This window comes from Molossus molossus, unplaced genomic scaffold (genome assembly GCF_014108415.1).
Source record: "Molossus molossus isolate mMolMol1 unplaced genomic scaffold, mMolMol1.p scaffold_m16_p_5, whole genome shotgun sequence".
Classification (NCBI taxonomy): domain Eukaryota; kingdom Metazoa; phylum Chordata; class Mammalia; order Chiroptera; family Molossidae; genus Molossus; species Molossus molossus.
The window spans coordinates 73615960-73629281 of NW_023425388.1; the positions used below are offsets into that span (position 1 = coordinate 73615960).

The following is a 13322-nucleotide window of genomic DNA, read 5'->3' on the forward strand; positions in this document are numbered from 1 at the left end:
AAATTTCAAAGTACTAGGCCTACAGGGTTACCATTATGTTCTTCCCCCAAGACCTTGGTAGATTAGAGCTTGCTAACGCTGTCTGCCTAGGATTTTCTCCATGAGTCACCCAACACCAGGAAGCATTGCTCTGTGCACCCTGTCTGTCTGCCAAGAGTTATGATATCATAAGATGGAGCTCTTTTTCCCAACCTACAAACAAGATAAATCCATTCAATACAGTCACTTGGGAAGTCCCTGTTCACATCTTTATACCATAGCGTCCCTACTCAAGGGAAAGCCTGCACGTTAGCGATCAAAGGGGTCAGACAGAAATCCATATGCTGGGGGATATCACATAGGAATCCCTTTTTCCCCTTTACTCTTCACTCCAAGGAATTAATCACCCCTTAGGGAGATGGAGAGAACTCATTACCAACCTTTTCCCTAAAGACCTGTGAAATCAACAGGATTCCCTGGGCCCTGCTCATAAAATGTTCCAGTTGAAATGGTCTCATTGTCTACTGTGAGCTGTGAAAGTGCTGGCTTCCCCTTCACGGTGTGCACACACTCAGCCATTACTTCAGTGGCATGCCACAGGCAGAGTGGCAGGAGGCCACCCGGTTGCACAATAAGGGCTGCACAATTTGCAGAAAATCAACAATAAAATAGGCCACAGGTTGCTCTGCTTGCATTCTTAACATTGTCAGTGACAAGATTCACCTCCCACCAGGCACTTCGCCTGGATACTCCATTGTATCTTCCCCAACTAGTTACACTTTGTGTTCTGGCATGGGGTGCCCCTGCTGTGTCCCCTCCAGCTCCATCATTACTAAAACTTGCACCTCCCAGCTAAGTCTGAGAACTACCAAACCCTAAAACATGAGATTATAGAGTTGAGAGGAAGGAAAGGGAAAGGAGAATGGCAAGTGTAGTTCCTGAGGAACCTCACTTCTCAGTGACCCTGGAGGGCCACAGGTACATCCCGTGACTTCTTGACAATGCCCTTTTCCCAGACAGCAGCATTTTCCACCCAGTGCCCAGAAGTTCTACAAGTAGCTGATTCCTATCTATGAGCTTGGCAATTAGGCAATAGCTAATTATTGCAGATTATCATCCCTAAAGCGCTTACAGAGCTGCTTAGGGTGAGGCTAAAACGGTCACAGTGGGGAGCCCTGTCCCCGCCCCCTTTGCACCTATTACACCACCCACTGCCTATCATCACTCTCCCATGGGCTCAAACCCCTGAAGGCTGAGGTGCCAAGTAAAACAAAAGTATTTCCCTGATTTAAAAGAAGTAAATATTTGAAAATCTTTCTTACAGCATTAAAAAGCATTTGACAAAATCCAGGACCCATTTCTGATAAAAATGCTCAGCAATGTGGAAATAGAGGGATCTTATCTCAACATAATAAAGGCCACATATGAAAAACCTACAGCCAACATCATACTCAATGGGTAAAAACTACAAGCATTTCCCCTAAGAACAGGAACAAGAAAGTGATACCCACTCTGATTTAACATACTACTGGAAGTCTTAGCCACAGCAATCAGACATGAAGAAAAAATAAAAGGGATCCAAACTGGAAAGGAGGAAGTGAAACTGTCATTATTTTCAGATGAAATGATATTGAACATAGAAATCCCTAAAGACTCCATAAAAAATCTACTAGACTTAATAAATGAATTTGGCAAAGTAGCAGGGTACAAAATTAACGTCAGTAAATTGATGGCATTCTTATAAACCAATGATGAACTCACAGAAAAAGAAACTGAAAAAACAATCCCATTTACCATCACAGCAAAAAAATTAAGATACCTAGGAATAAACTTAACCAAAGAAGTAAAGGACCTATTTTCAGAAAACTACAGGACATTGAAAAAAGAAATAGAGGAAGATATAAAAAAAGTGGAAGCACATACCTTGTTCATGGATTGGAAGAATTAACATCATTAAAATGTCCATACTACCCAAAGCAATCTATAGATTCAGTGCAATCCCCATCAAAATACTAATGACATGTTTCACAGAACTAGAACAAACACCCCAAAAGTTTATATGGAACCAAAAAAGATCACGAATAGCCACAGCAATCTTGAAAAAGAAGGTCAAAGTAGAATGGATCACAATACCAAATATCAGATTATACTACAAAGCAATTGTAATCAAAACAGCCTGGTACTGGCACAAGAACAGGCAGATAGATCAATGTAATAGAACAGAGAACCCAGAAATGGACCCAAGACAATATACTCAATTAATATTTGACAAAGGTGACAAGAGCATACAGTGAAGTCAAGACAGCCTCTTCAATAAATGCTGTTGGGAAAATTGGACAGCTACTTGCAAATAAAATGAAGCTTGACCACTTACACCATACACAAGAATAAACTAAAAATGGATAAAAGACTTAAATGTAACTCATGAATCCATAAAAATTCTAGAAAATATAGGCAACAAAATTTCAGACATCATAAGCAGCAGAATTTTCACTGATACAACACCTAAGGCAAGAGAAACAACAAAAAAAATGAACACATGGGACTACATCAAACTAAAAAGTGTCTGCACAGCAAAAGAAATAACCATCAAAATGGAAAGGGAATCCACTATATGGGAGACCATAATTGCCAATGATGCATTAGATAAGGGGTTAATTTCCAAACTATATAGAGTACTCATACAACTCAACAAAAGGAAGACAAAGAACCCAATTAAAAAATGGGCAGAGGAACTAAATAGACACCTCCCCAAACAGGACATACAAATGGCCAAGAGACATATGAAAAAATGTTCAACGTCACTAATCATCAGAGAAATGCAAATTAAAACAACTGTGAGGTATCACTTCACACCTGTCAGAATGGCCACCATCAACAAGTCATCAAACAACAAGTGTTGGCGAGGGTGTGGAGAAAAGAGAACTCTAGTACACTGCTGGTGGGAATGTAGACTGGTGCAGCCATTAAGGAAAACACTATGGTGTTACCTCAAAAAGTTAAAAATTGAACTACCATTTGACCCAGTGATCCCATTTCTAGGAATATACTCTAAGAACCCTGAAACACCAATCAGAAAGAATATATGTACCCCTATGTTCATAGCAGCACTATTTACAATAGTGCTGGATCTGGAAACAACCCAAGTGTCCATCAGTAGATGAGTGGATAAAAAAAGCTGTGGTACATGTATACAATGGAGTACTACGCAGCTGTAAGAAAGAAAGATCTCTTATCCTTTGAGATTACATGGAGGGACCTGGAGAGTATTATGCTAAGCGAAACAAGCCAAGCAGAGAAAGACAAATATCACTGATCTCACTTATTTGTGGCATATAATGAACTAAAAAAACTGATGAACAAAGTCAACCCAGAGACATAGAAATGGGGTACAGACTGACAAACCTCAGAAGTAGGGGTGTTGGTGGGGGAAGAGATAAACCACAGAACTTATATACATGTATGCATGACCAATGGACATAGACAAAAAAGCTGGGGATGGGGCAGGGGGGATGGGGAAGAGGGTGTCAATGGGGGGAAAAGGAGAAACATCTGTAACAAAAACAAATTCATAAAAAAATAATTTAAATTTTTTTTTAATTTTGTTTATTTTAGAAAGAGGAAGGGAGAGAGAGAGAAAGACATCAATATGAGAGGAACATTGATCAGTTGCCTCTCATTTGCGCCCTAGCCAAGGATGAAACCCAAAACCTGGGTATGTGCCCTGACTGTAAATCAAACCTGCCACTTTTAGGTATAAGAGACATTACTCCAACCAATGGAGCCACACCAGCCAAGGTAGCAATAACATTTTAAGAATACAATTTTCTAACCATAAAGAAAATAAAGTGTACACTACAGGTGTTAAAAAGTTCTTTGGATGTTGTCCTCTGAATTTTGATGTCCCCCTGAGAAACTGCTGAGGGAAATGTAATCTCCTCCTCTGCAGATAGTTCTTTGTGAGCTGATGGGCCAGATAGCTTTTTGAGAATGGAAGACAGCTCTTGAGTCTTGCGCTTCAGGATCCTGGATGCTAACCCGCCCAGATCTGTTTCATCACCCTTTGTTACAGGCCTCAGGTGCTAGCAGACAAATCTGTCCACTTCTGGGATGCCACTCGCTGGCTACCATAAGACAAGACTGTGTGGCTCAACCAGTTTCCACATCCACTTGTGGGAGTTGATGGGAAGAGGGAGTATCAATGCTCACACAAAAACTGTTGTCCTCAGCATGATGGAGAAGGTGTAGCTCCTCTGATTAACTTGTCTCTACCTCAAAACCAGCCTATCGCCACAAACAATCATCCATCCCACCTCAACGATGTCCTGAGTCAGTAAACAAGGTGCCTGCCAGAGAAACTCGCGAGCTATCAATGTGAGGTTGGCATGTTACCAGTGTTTCCTTATTCCATCGGGGGCCACACTACTCCAGGAAAGGAGTTGAAGGGGTGGGGAGGTGGAGGAGCAAGAGGTGAGTGGTACATGCGTCCCTGAGGAAAAGCTCCAGGGCTCCCCTTCTTGCTCTTCTCCTATGACTGGGTTTGCTGTGGAGAGCCCGACTCAACCCAAACCCTCATGGGACTGACTCACCCTCAAGGGTACCCCAGCTCCAGAAGAGTCCCTGCCCCCTGCAATCACTCACACACAAATAAAAAGTCTTCTTCCTTCTTGTTTTGAAATTGAAATGATTGCCCACTGGAGGGTGCTATTTTTACACATCATGAAAACCTTAACACTGATCATCATAAAAAATTGATAACTGCCTACAAGGCTTTAAAATGGTGGGGAAGACGATCGCATGCAGTTGTTAAAACAGAAAAAGCTTTTAGACGTATTGTATGCACATATTGAATCATAATGTTGTACATCTGAAACTAAGAAAACGTGATATGTCGATTACACCTCAACTTAAAAACATTTAAGATGTTTAGAAATGATTTTTAATAAACTGGCAAAATGATCTCAAAATACTTTAAAATCTTAAAAGGTAGGCCACAAGACTACAAAAAATATTCAATCTCAAATTACTTTCAAAATGCAAGTGACAAAAAGAAGAAAATAAAACAAAACATTAATAATACAGATGATACCCTGGCCAGTGTGGCTCAGTTGGTTAGAGCATTGTCCCCTACACCCAGTGAGGTCACAGACCCAGGTTTCGGGTTCAATCCCCAGCTGCCATAAGACAAGACTGTGTTACTCAACCAGTTTCCACATCCACTCGTGGGAGTTGATGGGAAGAGGGAGTATCAATGCTCACACAAAAACTGTTGCCCTCAGCATGATGGAGAAGGTGTAGCTCCTCAATAACTTGTCTCTACCTCAATATCGCCAGTAGATATTTCTCTCTCATATCAGTGTTTCTCTCTCTCTCTCCCTCTAAAATCAATAAAGTTTTAATTAATATTAAATTAAAGAATATGGATGAGTTTCACGAGTAACGTAACATGTATTTTTTATAGTCATAATAAATAATTTTGAAATGAGATAATGTTTGTAAAACATACAGTTAGCACCATGTAAGTTCTTGTTTTGTACATACATATGACATAAATACAATAAACAATTATTTCCAAAATTAGTTTAAATAATGACAGCTTACAGGAAGACAGTTCTATAAGGTTTTCAAAACCTTCAAATACATTATTTATTGTTTTATCATGATGATCATACATTAGGTTTATAAGATGAAGTACAGTAACTATTTTTACTAAACAAACTGTAAGAAAAAAAGTCAAATAAGCAGGTTTAGAGAGACAAAATATATAAATTAGTGTTTAAATAAGTTAAAAATTCAAGAAATCTTCAAGATCCAATAGGAGAGTTTAAAATCAAACAAGGGTGTCCATACTAGTTCTGGAACTTATAAAACAAACAGCAAACAAGAATCATGTATTTCTCTCACCCTTACAACGTAATCTAGACCAGTTTTAAATTCAAAGTATAAATAACGAAATATCAATGAGTACATATACCACTTCAGTGTAAGTCAAAAGCATTAAACAAGTTTTCTTAAAACACATCAATTTAGTCTTGTATAAATCCTCTTACCTCCAAAAAGACATAAGCTTATGATGATCACGAGAATGAATCCTAGGAAAATGGCGGTGATGGCCATCCACAGCTTACACTTCCCAAACAAATTCCTATTACAGGCCCTCCAAGGGCTTTTCGGGGTCACCTGGAAAGCACAGGGAGATTGTGAGGCAGTTGCTTGGTTTCAACAAACATGTTTGCATACTTAGTATGGGCCGCCGAGACAGAAGTGAAGGCAGCAGGATCCTGACCTCAAGGGGCTACATTCTACTGAGTCAAGTTTACAAAGGGATAGACTGGAACATCACAGAAAGTTAGCAAGCAATGCTCTGGGGCTGAGTCGGGGAAACCAGCAGAATTTGAAGGATGGACAGAGAAAAGTGTTCCAAACCCAGGAAAGAGCATCCTTGGTGTTGATTTCTCATGGAAGTGGACAAGAGCCTCATCTGACTGAGTTTTGGGTTTCAGGGGCAAGTAATGAGGGTTGAGATTAGAAGGAGGGAAAGGTTGGAGCATGTTTGAGAGGGTTTTGAATACTGCCAGAGCAGTTTGGATTCCATTGCTGTGTGCTGGGGACCTGATGAAGGTTCTGGAACACAAAATCTGAATGAAAGATTCAAAGAAAGGTGATGTGTAGTTTAGAATGGACACACCAAGAAAAGGCAGCAATGCTACTGCTGTGATCTAGGCTTTACATAACAAGGGCCTGGGAAGGGAAATGAAGGGAAGTTTGGGAGACACACCAGGAAATAATCTGTAATGGGTACAGAGTGGCAGTGTGGGGTCAAGTAAAATAATTGCAGCTAACACCATTTCACTTCCTCCAAACAGTCCTGCATGGGAGACTTTAGTCCATTTCAAAGATGCAGTTCAGGGAGGTTGGCCAGGACTAGTCCCTGCTGTGTGTCACTGCAAAGCTGCAGGCTCCCCCTTCCATCAACAGCCTCCCTGTGTCACTGTGCAGAGCTCCAGGTGATGAGCAAGCCCGGCTGCCATGTGGCACTGCCACCTGCCCCTAAAAGGTCCATGACTCTTCTCCTACTTCCCTCTGGCCCATTAGACAAACCCCACATGGACACTATGGGAAACAATGGAATATGATGGGGGAAAACTGTGTTTCTGGATCAGAATTCCAATCCCATTATACCACTTAAAGTCAGGATGACCATCAACAAGCTACTAAAACTCCCTGCCCCAGTGTCCTCAACTGCAAAACATAAATAATAAATTCAGCTCACAAGGATGTTGTAAAAACTGGAGATCAGTACTTGAAGCACTTGCTAAACAAACAGGACCTGAACGAGTGTTCACCTGCCCACAAAGCAGCCGCAGGCACCTGCAGAGACGTGCTCTCACATTGACTGACACCTTGTCCACTTCCTCTCCCATCATGATTTTGGTGGCAGCCGTCAGAAAAGAAAACTGTTTGTCCACCTTGGAACCACAGGTCAAAATTTCTCAATGAGTAGCTCCCAAACCTGGCTGCATATCAGAATCACCCAAGGAGGACTTTAAACTACACAGACCTAGGCTACTCCTGGACCTAGGGGACCAGAATGTAGGGAGGTGGGGAGCAGGCCCTGGCCTATCATTTTAAACCTCCCAAAGTAAATCAATTGTTTTGCCAAGGTTGAGACCTCTGTTCTGAAGCCTCCCCACTCTTCAGGGACCAGGTCAAACCTCACCTTTTGTGGAGATTCCCCACCACCCCACCCGTGGAGAGATGTCCCAGTACATGAGCTGTCCACACAGCTCAATGTGGTTTCACTTTACCTAGAAAAATAAGGCCAGTATCTGTTTATATTTGAAGGGTGGGTCTTAAACTTCCCTGTTCTTAAATCCCACTCTTGTGCCTCATACAGGTAACAGGCACTTAGCACTGTGTTGCTGAGTTACAGAGAGCTCCAAACATTTTCAGAATGTGTCTTGAGAAATTCTAGAGTAGAGGTCACACTTTGGAGCCCCCAGGTGCACTCCATGCTGGCTCTTCAGGTCAGGGGTGAGGGAGTAATAAGTCCCTGGGACTATCTGGACAGAGAAAAACCCTCTCGAGGTGTTTCTGGGGTCCAGGGGACAAAGTCACATCTCATTTCCACCCAAAGACGGAGAACTGCTCCAGTCACCAAAGGCAAGGGCTCAAAAGGCACGTGGGGAAAAAAGTCCCAGTACAAGGAACCTTAACTTTTCAGAAGACAGAAACATTCCTTTCTATTTACAGAGCTCCCGAGACATGTGCCATTTTAGTTTTGAAACAGAGGCAGCCTGGACCACAAAGGTGAGTCTCAAATGAGTCGCAGAATGAACATCAATGCCCCTCTGCAGTTTCTTGCACCTTCACTTATGCTGTCCCTTGGAGGTGATAAACCTAGGACCCTGGTGGTTTGAGACCACAACTTTATGACTTCCCAAGGGGAGTTGGCTCAAAATTACACAGCCTGCATCTGCAGGAAACACCTCTTCTGTCCAACCCAAAGCTGTCATTCAACAGCCTGGCCCCTTACCCTGCCTGTCATCAGCCCTAAGGCAGAGTCCACTATCCTTTGCATGATTAATCTTCACAGACTTTAAGTCTCCATAAAATGGTCTGTCAGCCACTGCTAACCCAACACCAGAGTACAGTGCTTCTCAGCTGTCTGCACAGTAGCATCAACCCAGGAATTAGCACTTTCCAGCAGTGTTCCCAGGAGAGTCCACTTTGCCCTGAGGGTGGAGAGTCTCTGACGCAGCAGGTGTGCACTACCTGTGCTCTCTGAGTCTGCCCTCAAAAGTGGGTCACAAAGACACATTGCCTCCTTCATTGGTTTCCTCATCCTTTCTTGGCCAAAGTCATGAATACATGCCAAAGGCAGGTTCTTTGGCAAGATGCCTTGGAGATTTTTGCAAACTGCATCTTACATTCTGATTGCACTAAATGACTCAATAATCTGTGTGGCTTTCCTCGGAATATTCACCAGACATTCACATCCCTCTTCAGACAAGAGTCCAAATACAGGACACAAGGTCCTTCAACAATGGCAGGACTGTCTGCCTCTTGGGTACAAAAAGCTTTCCTTCTCTTTGGCCGAATCAGGAGCAGATATTCCACAGATCTAGGGAAATTTTCTTACCATGTAGGTAAATCTGTCCTTTACAATCTTCGTTGTGGAATTTAATCCACTTGTTCATCCTAGCACAAAGGAGCCAGTTGATTCTTGTCCTAAATTCTGAACTACTCAGTGAAATGGGGCTAATATTTAGCAAGCCTATCATATAAAAAGTCGTGCCTGCCTCAAAACTATCCGTGTACTGGATTATTATTAGCATAATGGTGTTGTCTCTGGGACTTCTATTTGGAGACAGGTCAGAGCTCATGTAATGAGCTATAAAAGAAAACCAGTCTCATGCTGTTACCCATCTTTTTTTTTTTTTTTTTTTCATTTTTGACCCAACAATATTGCCATGTTCACAATGCCGACCGGCAAAGTGAAGTTCAATGGCTCATATTCCTTTGTCTCTAGCCCCAAACCCAGAATAAGACAGGGAAATAAGCTCTTTCCACCACCTTTGTATACTCTCCCAGATCGACCTAGAAAGATATCCATGAGATGGAATTTCTTCTTCCCAATAATCTAAAACTGTTCCCTACTTCTCTGCCCATCTACCTGCAACTTCATCATTCCAAATATTCTACCCAGTTCTTAAATAAACTTCAGTAAGTTTATCAACTGACAGACATTAGTAATATATATAATTTAAGTCATTACACATAAATGAGTATACAGTATATATTATATTTATACATTTAAATTATATGTTGGTATATATCTAGCTGTGTAAAATAAATCAACAAAAAACAGCATAGAGTTGAGACCTAAAAAACCTGAGTTCAAATCTTAGAGCCACCACTGAGTGAACTTGAGTGTTTTAGTAACTCCTCTGAGCCTCAGGTTCTTCACGCAGTTCCTTCCTCTGTCCAATCAAAATACATACCTAAGCTTGCCTCTTACGTTTGTTGTGATAATTAAACACATTTATGTATGATACATATTTGGCACATGATAGATACAAAATATACGGTTAATAAAAATACATGGACTTAAGTTTATATTTAAAAATTGGAAATCTTAATGCATAGTTTAAGGAGACCTGCACACCAAGTTCTTCCGAGTCTCATCTTGTGCCTGTGCTACCCGGCACTTCTAAGAACTCTACATTAATTGATTTTCAAACTGAAAATACACTTTGATGTATTCTATAGAACCAAAGAGAAAGATTAACACATTAAATAAGGGGTTTTTTCCTCTGTTTTTCTTTTTTAAAAGTTTTCTGCATTCAAGCATTTCTAGCCCTCCCAGTGTTCAAGCAAGCCTTCACCTTCATGCATTGAGTCACTAGCCACTAGTCTGCTATTCAGTGACCTACAAAGCAAATTCACAGGGAAGTCTAGGATATCTGTCTGTACCTGACTCAGGAGGAAGTAATCAGAACAGTGATTTTCCACCAGTGTGCTGCGGCATACCACTGTGCTGAAAGAATTGTTTAAATAATGCAATACCTGACTATTTCGTTAGGGGCACTAGTCTCTTTTCCCTCAGATTGTCAAATAAAAAAAAATTTTTTTAAATGACAACAGCCAACACAACAATAGCCATCTGGTATGGACAAATCAAAATTATACCTATTTTTTTGTGTGTCAGATCAGAAAAAAATATATTTGTGGTGTGCTACAGAATCTGAGTAATTACTTTATGTGCACCATGAGGTGGAAAAGGTTGAAAATCACTGAATTATAACATAAAAGAGCAATTTGTACTGGGCAGGTGCTGAGCATTTTCTTCTACCCCACTGTCTCCAACAAGGCAATGCCAGGCCTCACATTACATTACCACCATTGGAAAGCTGGGAAAACACAAACCTTAGGCCTTGGCCCAGGACACTTTTGGGCCATGAAGCTGTCACCAGAACTCAGATTTCCGGATTCAGTCCCAAACCATGCATGAAGTGTTTGGGTTGTCCTGGGTCTACCTAACCTGCAGCAAGTATTCCCAATTCCCAGTCCTAGATACAGCAAGCCCACAGTCGTGGCCACTTGCACAAAGATTAGACCATCTTCCTCCAACGTTCATTTTCCGGTGGTGCTCAAATATAAGGCACCAAACTACTCTCCAGGGTATCTATAGGCAATTACAAAAGCAAACTTGACAATATATCCAGGAATCAATGTGGAAGCAAAAGCAATACTTTCGCTATTTGAATTTCCTGCTTATCCTTAAAATCCACAGCTGCACAGCCAAAGGGTAGGAGTGGAGGAGCAGAGTAGAAATACCAGGAAGGAACCATATATATGGGGATTTCCATGTACCAGTAAAACCCAAGCCAGTCTTTGAGGTGAATCACAAGGTACATGGCTGAGAATTCAGTTTCTGCTGTTTTACAAGCACTTGAGAATGAATAATGCTCCCTGCTCCAGTCACTGCTAAGGCCTCATGGGAAAAGAGTTCAGCAGAAACATTACTGAGGACTACCTTAGAGATGGAGATGAAGCCGAAGCAAAGGAGGCAGAGTCTAGCTCTTTGGGACAATTATTTTCCTTCAGCTGAGCAGGACAAGTGTATACCCCACTCCCACCCGCAGCCCTTCCTGTTCTTGCTGCTTTTCCCCCTCTTCCCCTCTCTCTTGCTGTGAAGCCAAGTGGCCACATTGAGAAAAGATAGCAAGTGTGCGGCTAAAGAATGTGCGGCCAGTGGGTGACTGATGGTGGGCGGGGGGTGACAGGCGGGCAGTGGGAGGAAGTGGTCGGGTAGTAAAGAGGGAAGCCAGGAGATTCGGAAGAAAAGGAGAAGACTCCATCTAGATCATTCTAGTTCCCTTTTTGATTAAAAGTTACTAAATTAAAACCACCTCTTTCTCCGGGGATTCTCTCTCAGAAGAGAGGAGCCACGCACCTCCTACGCAGGATTCTTCCACGTTCCAGGGGGGCCGGGGGCTCGGGCGGGAGGACGCTCCGGTGTCGGCTCCGCTGAGGACTTAGCGCGCACCACCTGCACCCAGGTCGGTGCGCGGGGACAGAGGCTGGGAACCCGACACCGCGGCGCCAGGCTCGCGCCCTGGCGGGGCGCCCGGATTCGAGCGCGCTCGGGCAACGCCGCCAGCGCCAAGGAGACCTTACCTGGGCCGGACGGGGCTCCTCGGCCGATGAAGGGGTGACCTGGACGGCTCCATGGAGAGGCGTCTGCTCGTCCACCTGCCCCTCGAGCACCGAGAGCTCCAGCTGGTCTCCGGGCGATGGGGGCCTGTCCCCTGCCATGGACGACGGAGGAGGACTAGGCAGCCCGCCGGGGGGCAAGAGGCACTCACCAGAGGGTGCAAAGTCCAGAGCCGCCTCCGGGCGGGCTCACTCTCCATCCGGGTCGGGCGGGGCCGCGGGGACTCCGACGGCGGGCGGGACAGCGGGCGAGCGGGCAGAGCGGAGGAAGGCTGTTTTTCTGGTTTGTTGGGGCGCTGCCTGCACTGCCTATGCTGCCTTTCCCTGTTGGTGCAGATACAAAGCACGACCGCCTGGCTGGCGGGCGGGCCGTGGCACGGATGGCCCGGCAGCGCGGTGCCCCGGGAGAAAGTTGGCATTCCACCCGCTGAGACTTGACCCAGCTTTCCCTGCCTAGCAAAAGTTCACTCACTGAATCAACAAATAACCACGAAGCAACTCTTGCTGCCGGTATCACGCGAAGTTCTGATCCTAAGAAGATGAATAGTAACAACCACGAACACACATCCCTTCCTTTTACATCCCGACCTCTGTCACAACTGCCCTCCAGCAGGGAGGAAACAGAGAGAAATAAATATTCTCACCTCTCTCCCAACCGGCCAGTCTCCTGCCTGACACTCCCATTGGAAATTGCTGATGAAGATTGGGCATTAGCCCTCCTGGGCTCAGACCAAAGAATGAATCTGAGGTGCAAAGAGAAGAATCTGAGTGTATTCCTTTCCCTACAGTAACTGACATCTAGTATTCCCCTTCAGACATTCAATAGTCAGTAGAGCCCTCTGGCCTGAGGTCTTTTTCCTGGCAGGCTCTTATCTAGCCCACTCTATTTCCACCTCCACTTCTTTATATAAGATGTTGCTCTACTTGGAATGCTTTGCCTCCCACAACAGCTCACCTTCTGCATAGACAGCACCCATTTATCCTTAAATCCTAGCTGAAACATACTTTTTCCACTTAACCTTCTCTGAGCTCCGGTCCTCCATCAAAAGTTATCCACACTCTTCTCTGGTACCAGTACTCAATGTTGTTGAGCTTAAAAATGTCACATATTTAGTTCAATTTAA

At 43.4% G+C, this 13322-nt stretch overlaps 1 protein-coding gene across 1 annotated transcript in view; it reads right to left on the minus strand.

Annotated features, from left to right (window-relative positions):
• Positions 1 to 12332, minus strand: part of CUNH3orf52 (chromosome unknown C3orf52 homolog) — a 30457-nt gene extending 18125 nt beyond the window's left edge. The window contains exons 1-2 of the mRNA XM_036243448.1: positions 12163 to 12332; positions 6030 to 6159 (exon numbers count right to left, since the gene is read on the minus strand). Of these exons, the coding sequence (XP_036099341.1) occupies positions 6030 to 6159; positions 12163 to 12300 (268 nt within the window). The 5' untranslated portion in view covers positions 12301 to 12332. The remainder of the gene's footprint in view (positions 1 to 6029; positions 6160 to 12162) is intronic.
• Between the last annotated feature and the right edge of the window lie 990 nt (positions 12333 to 13322).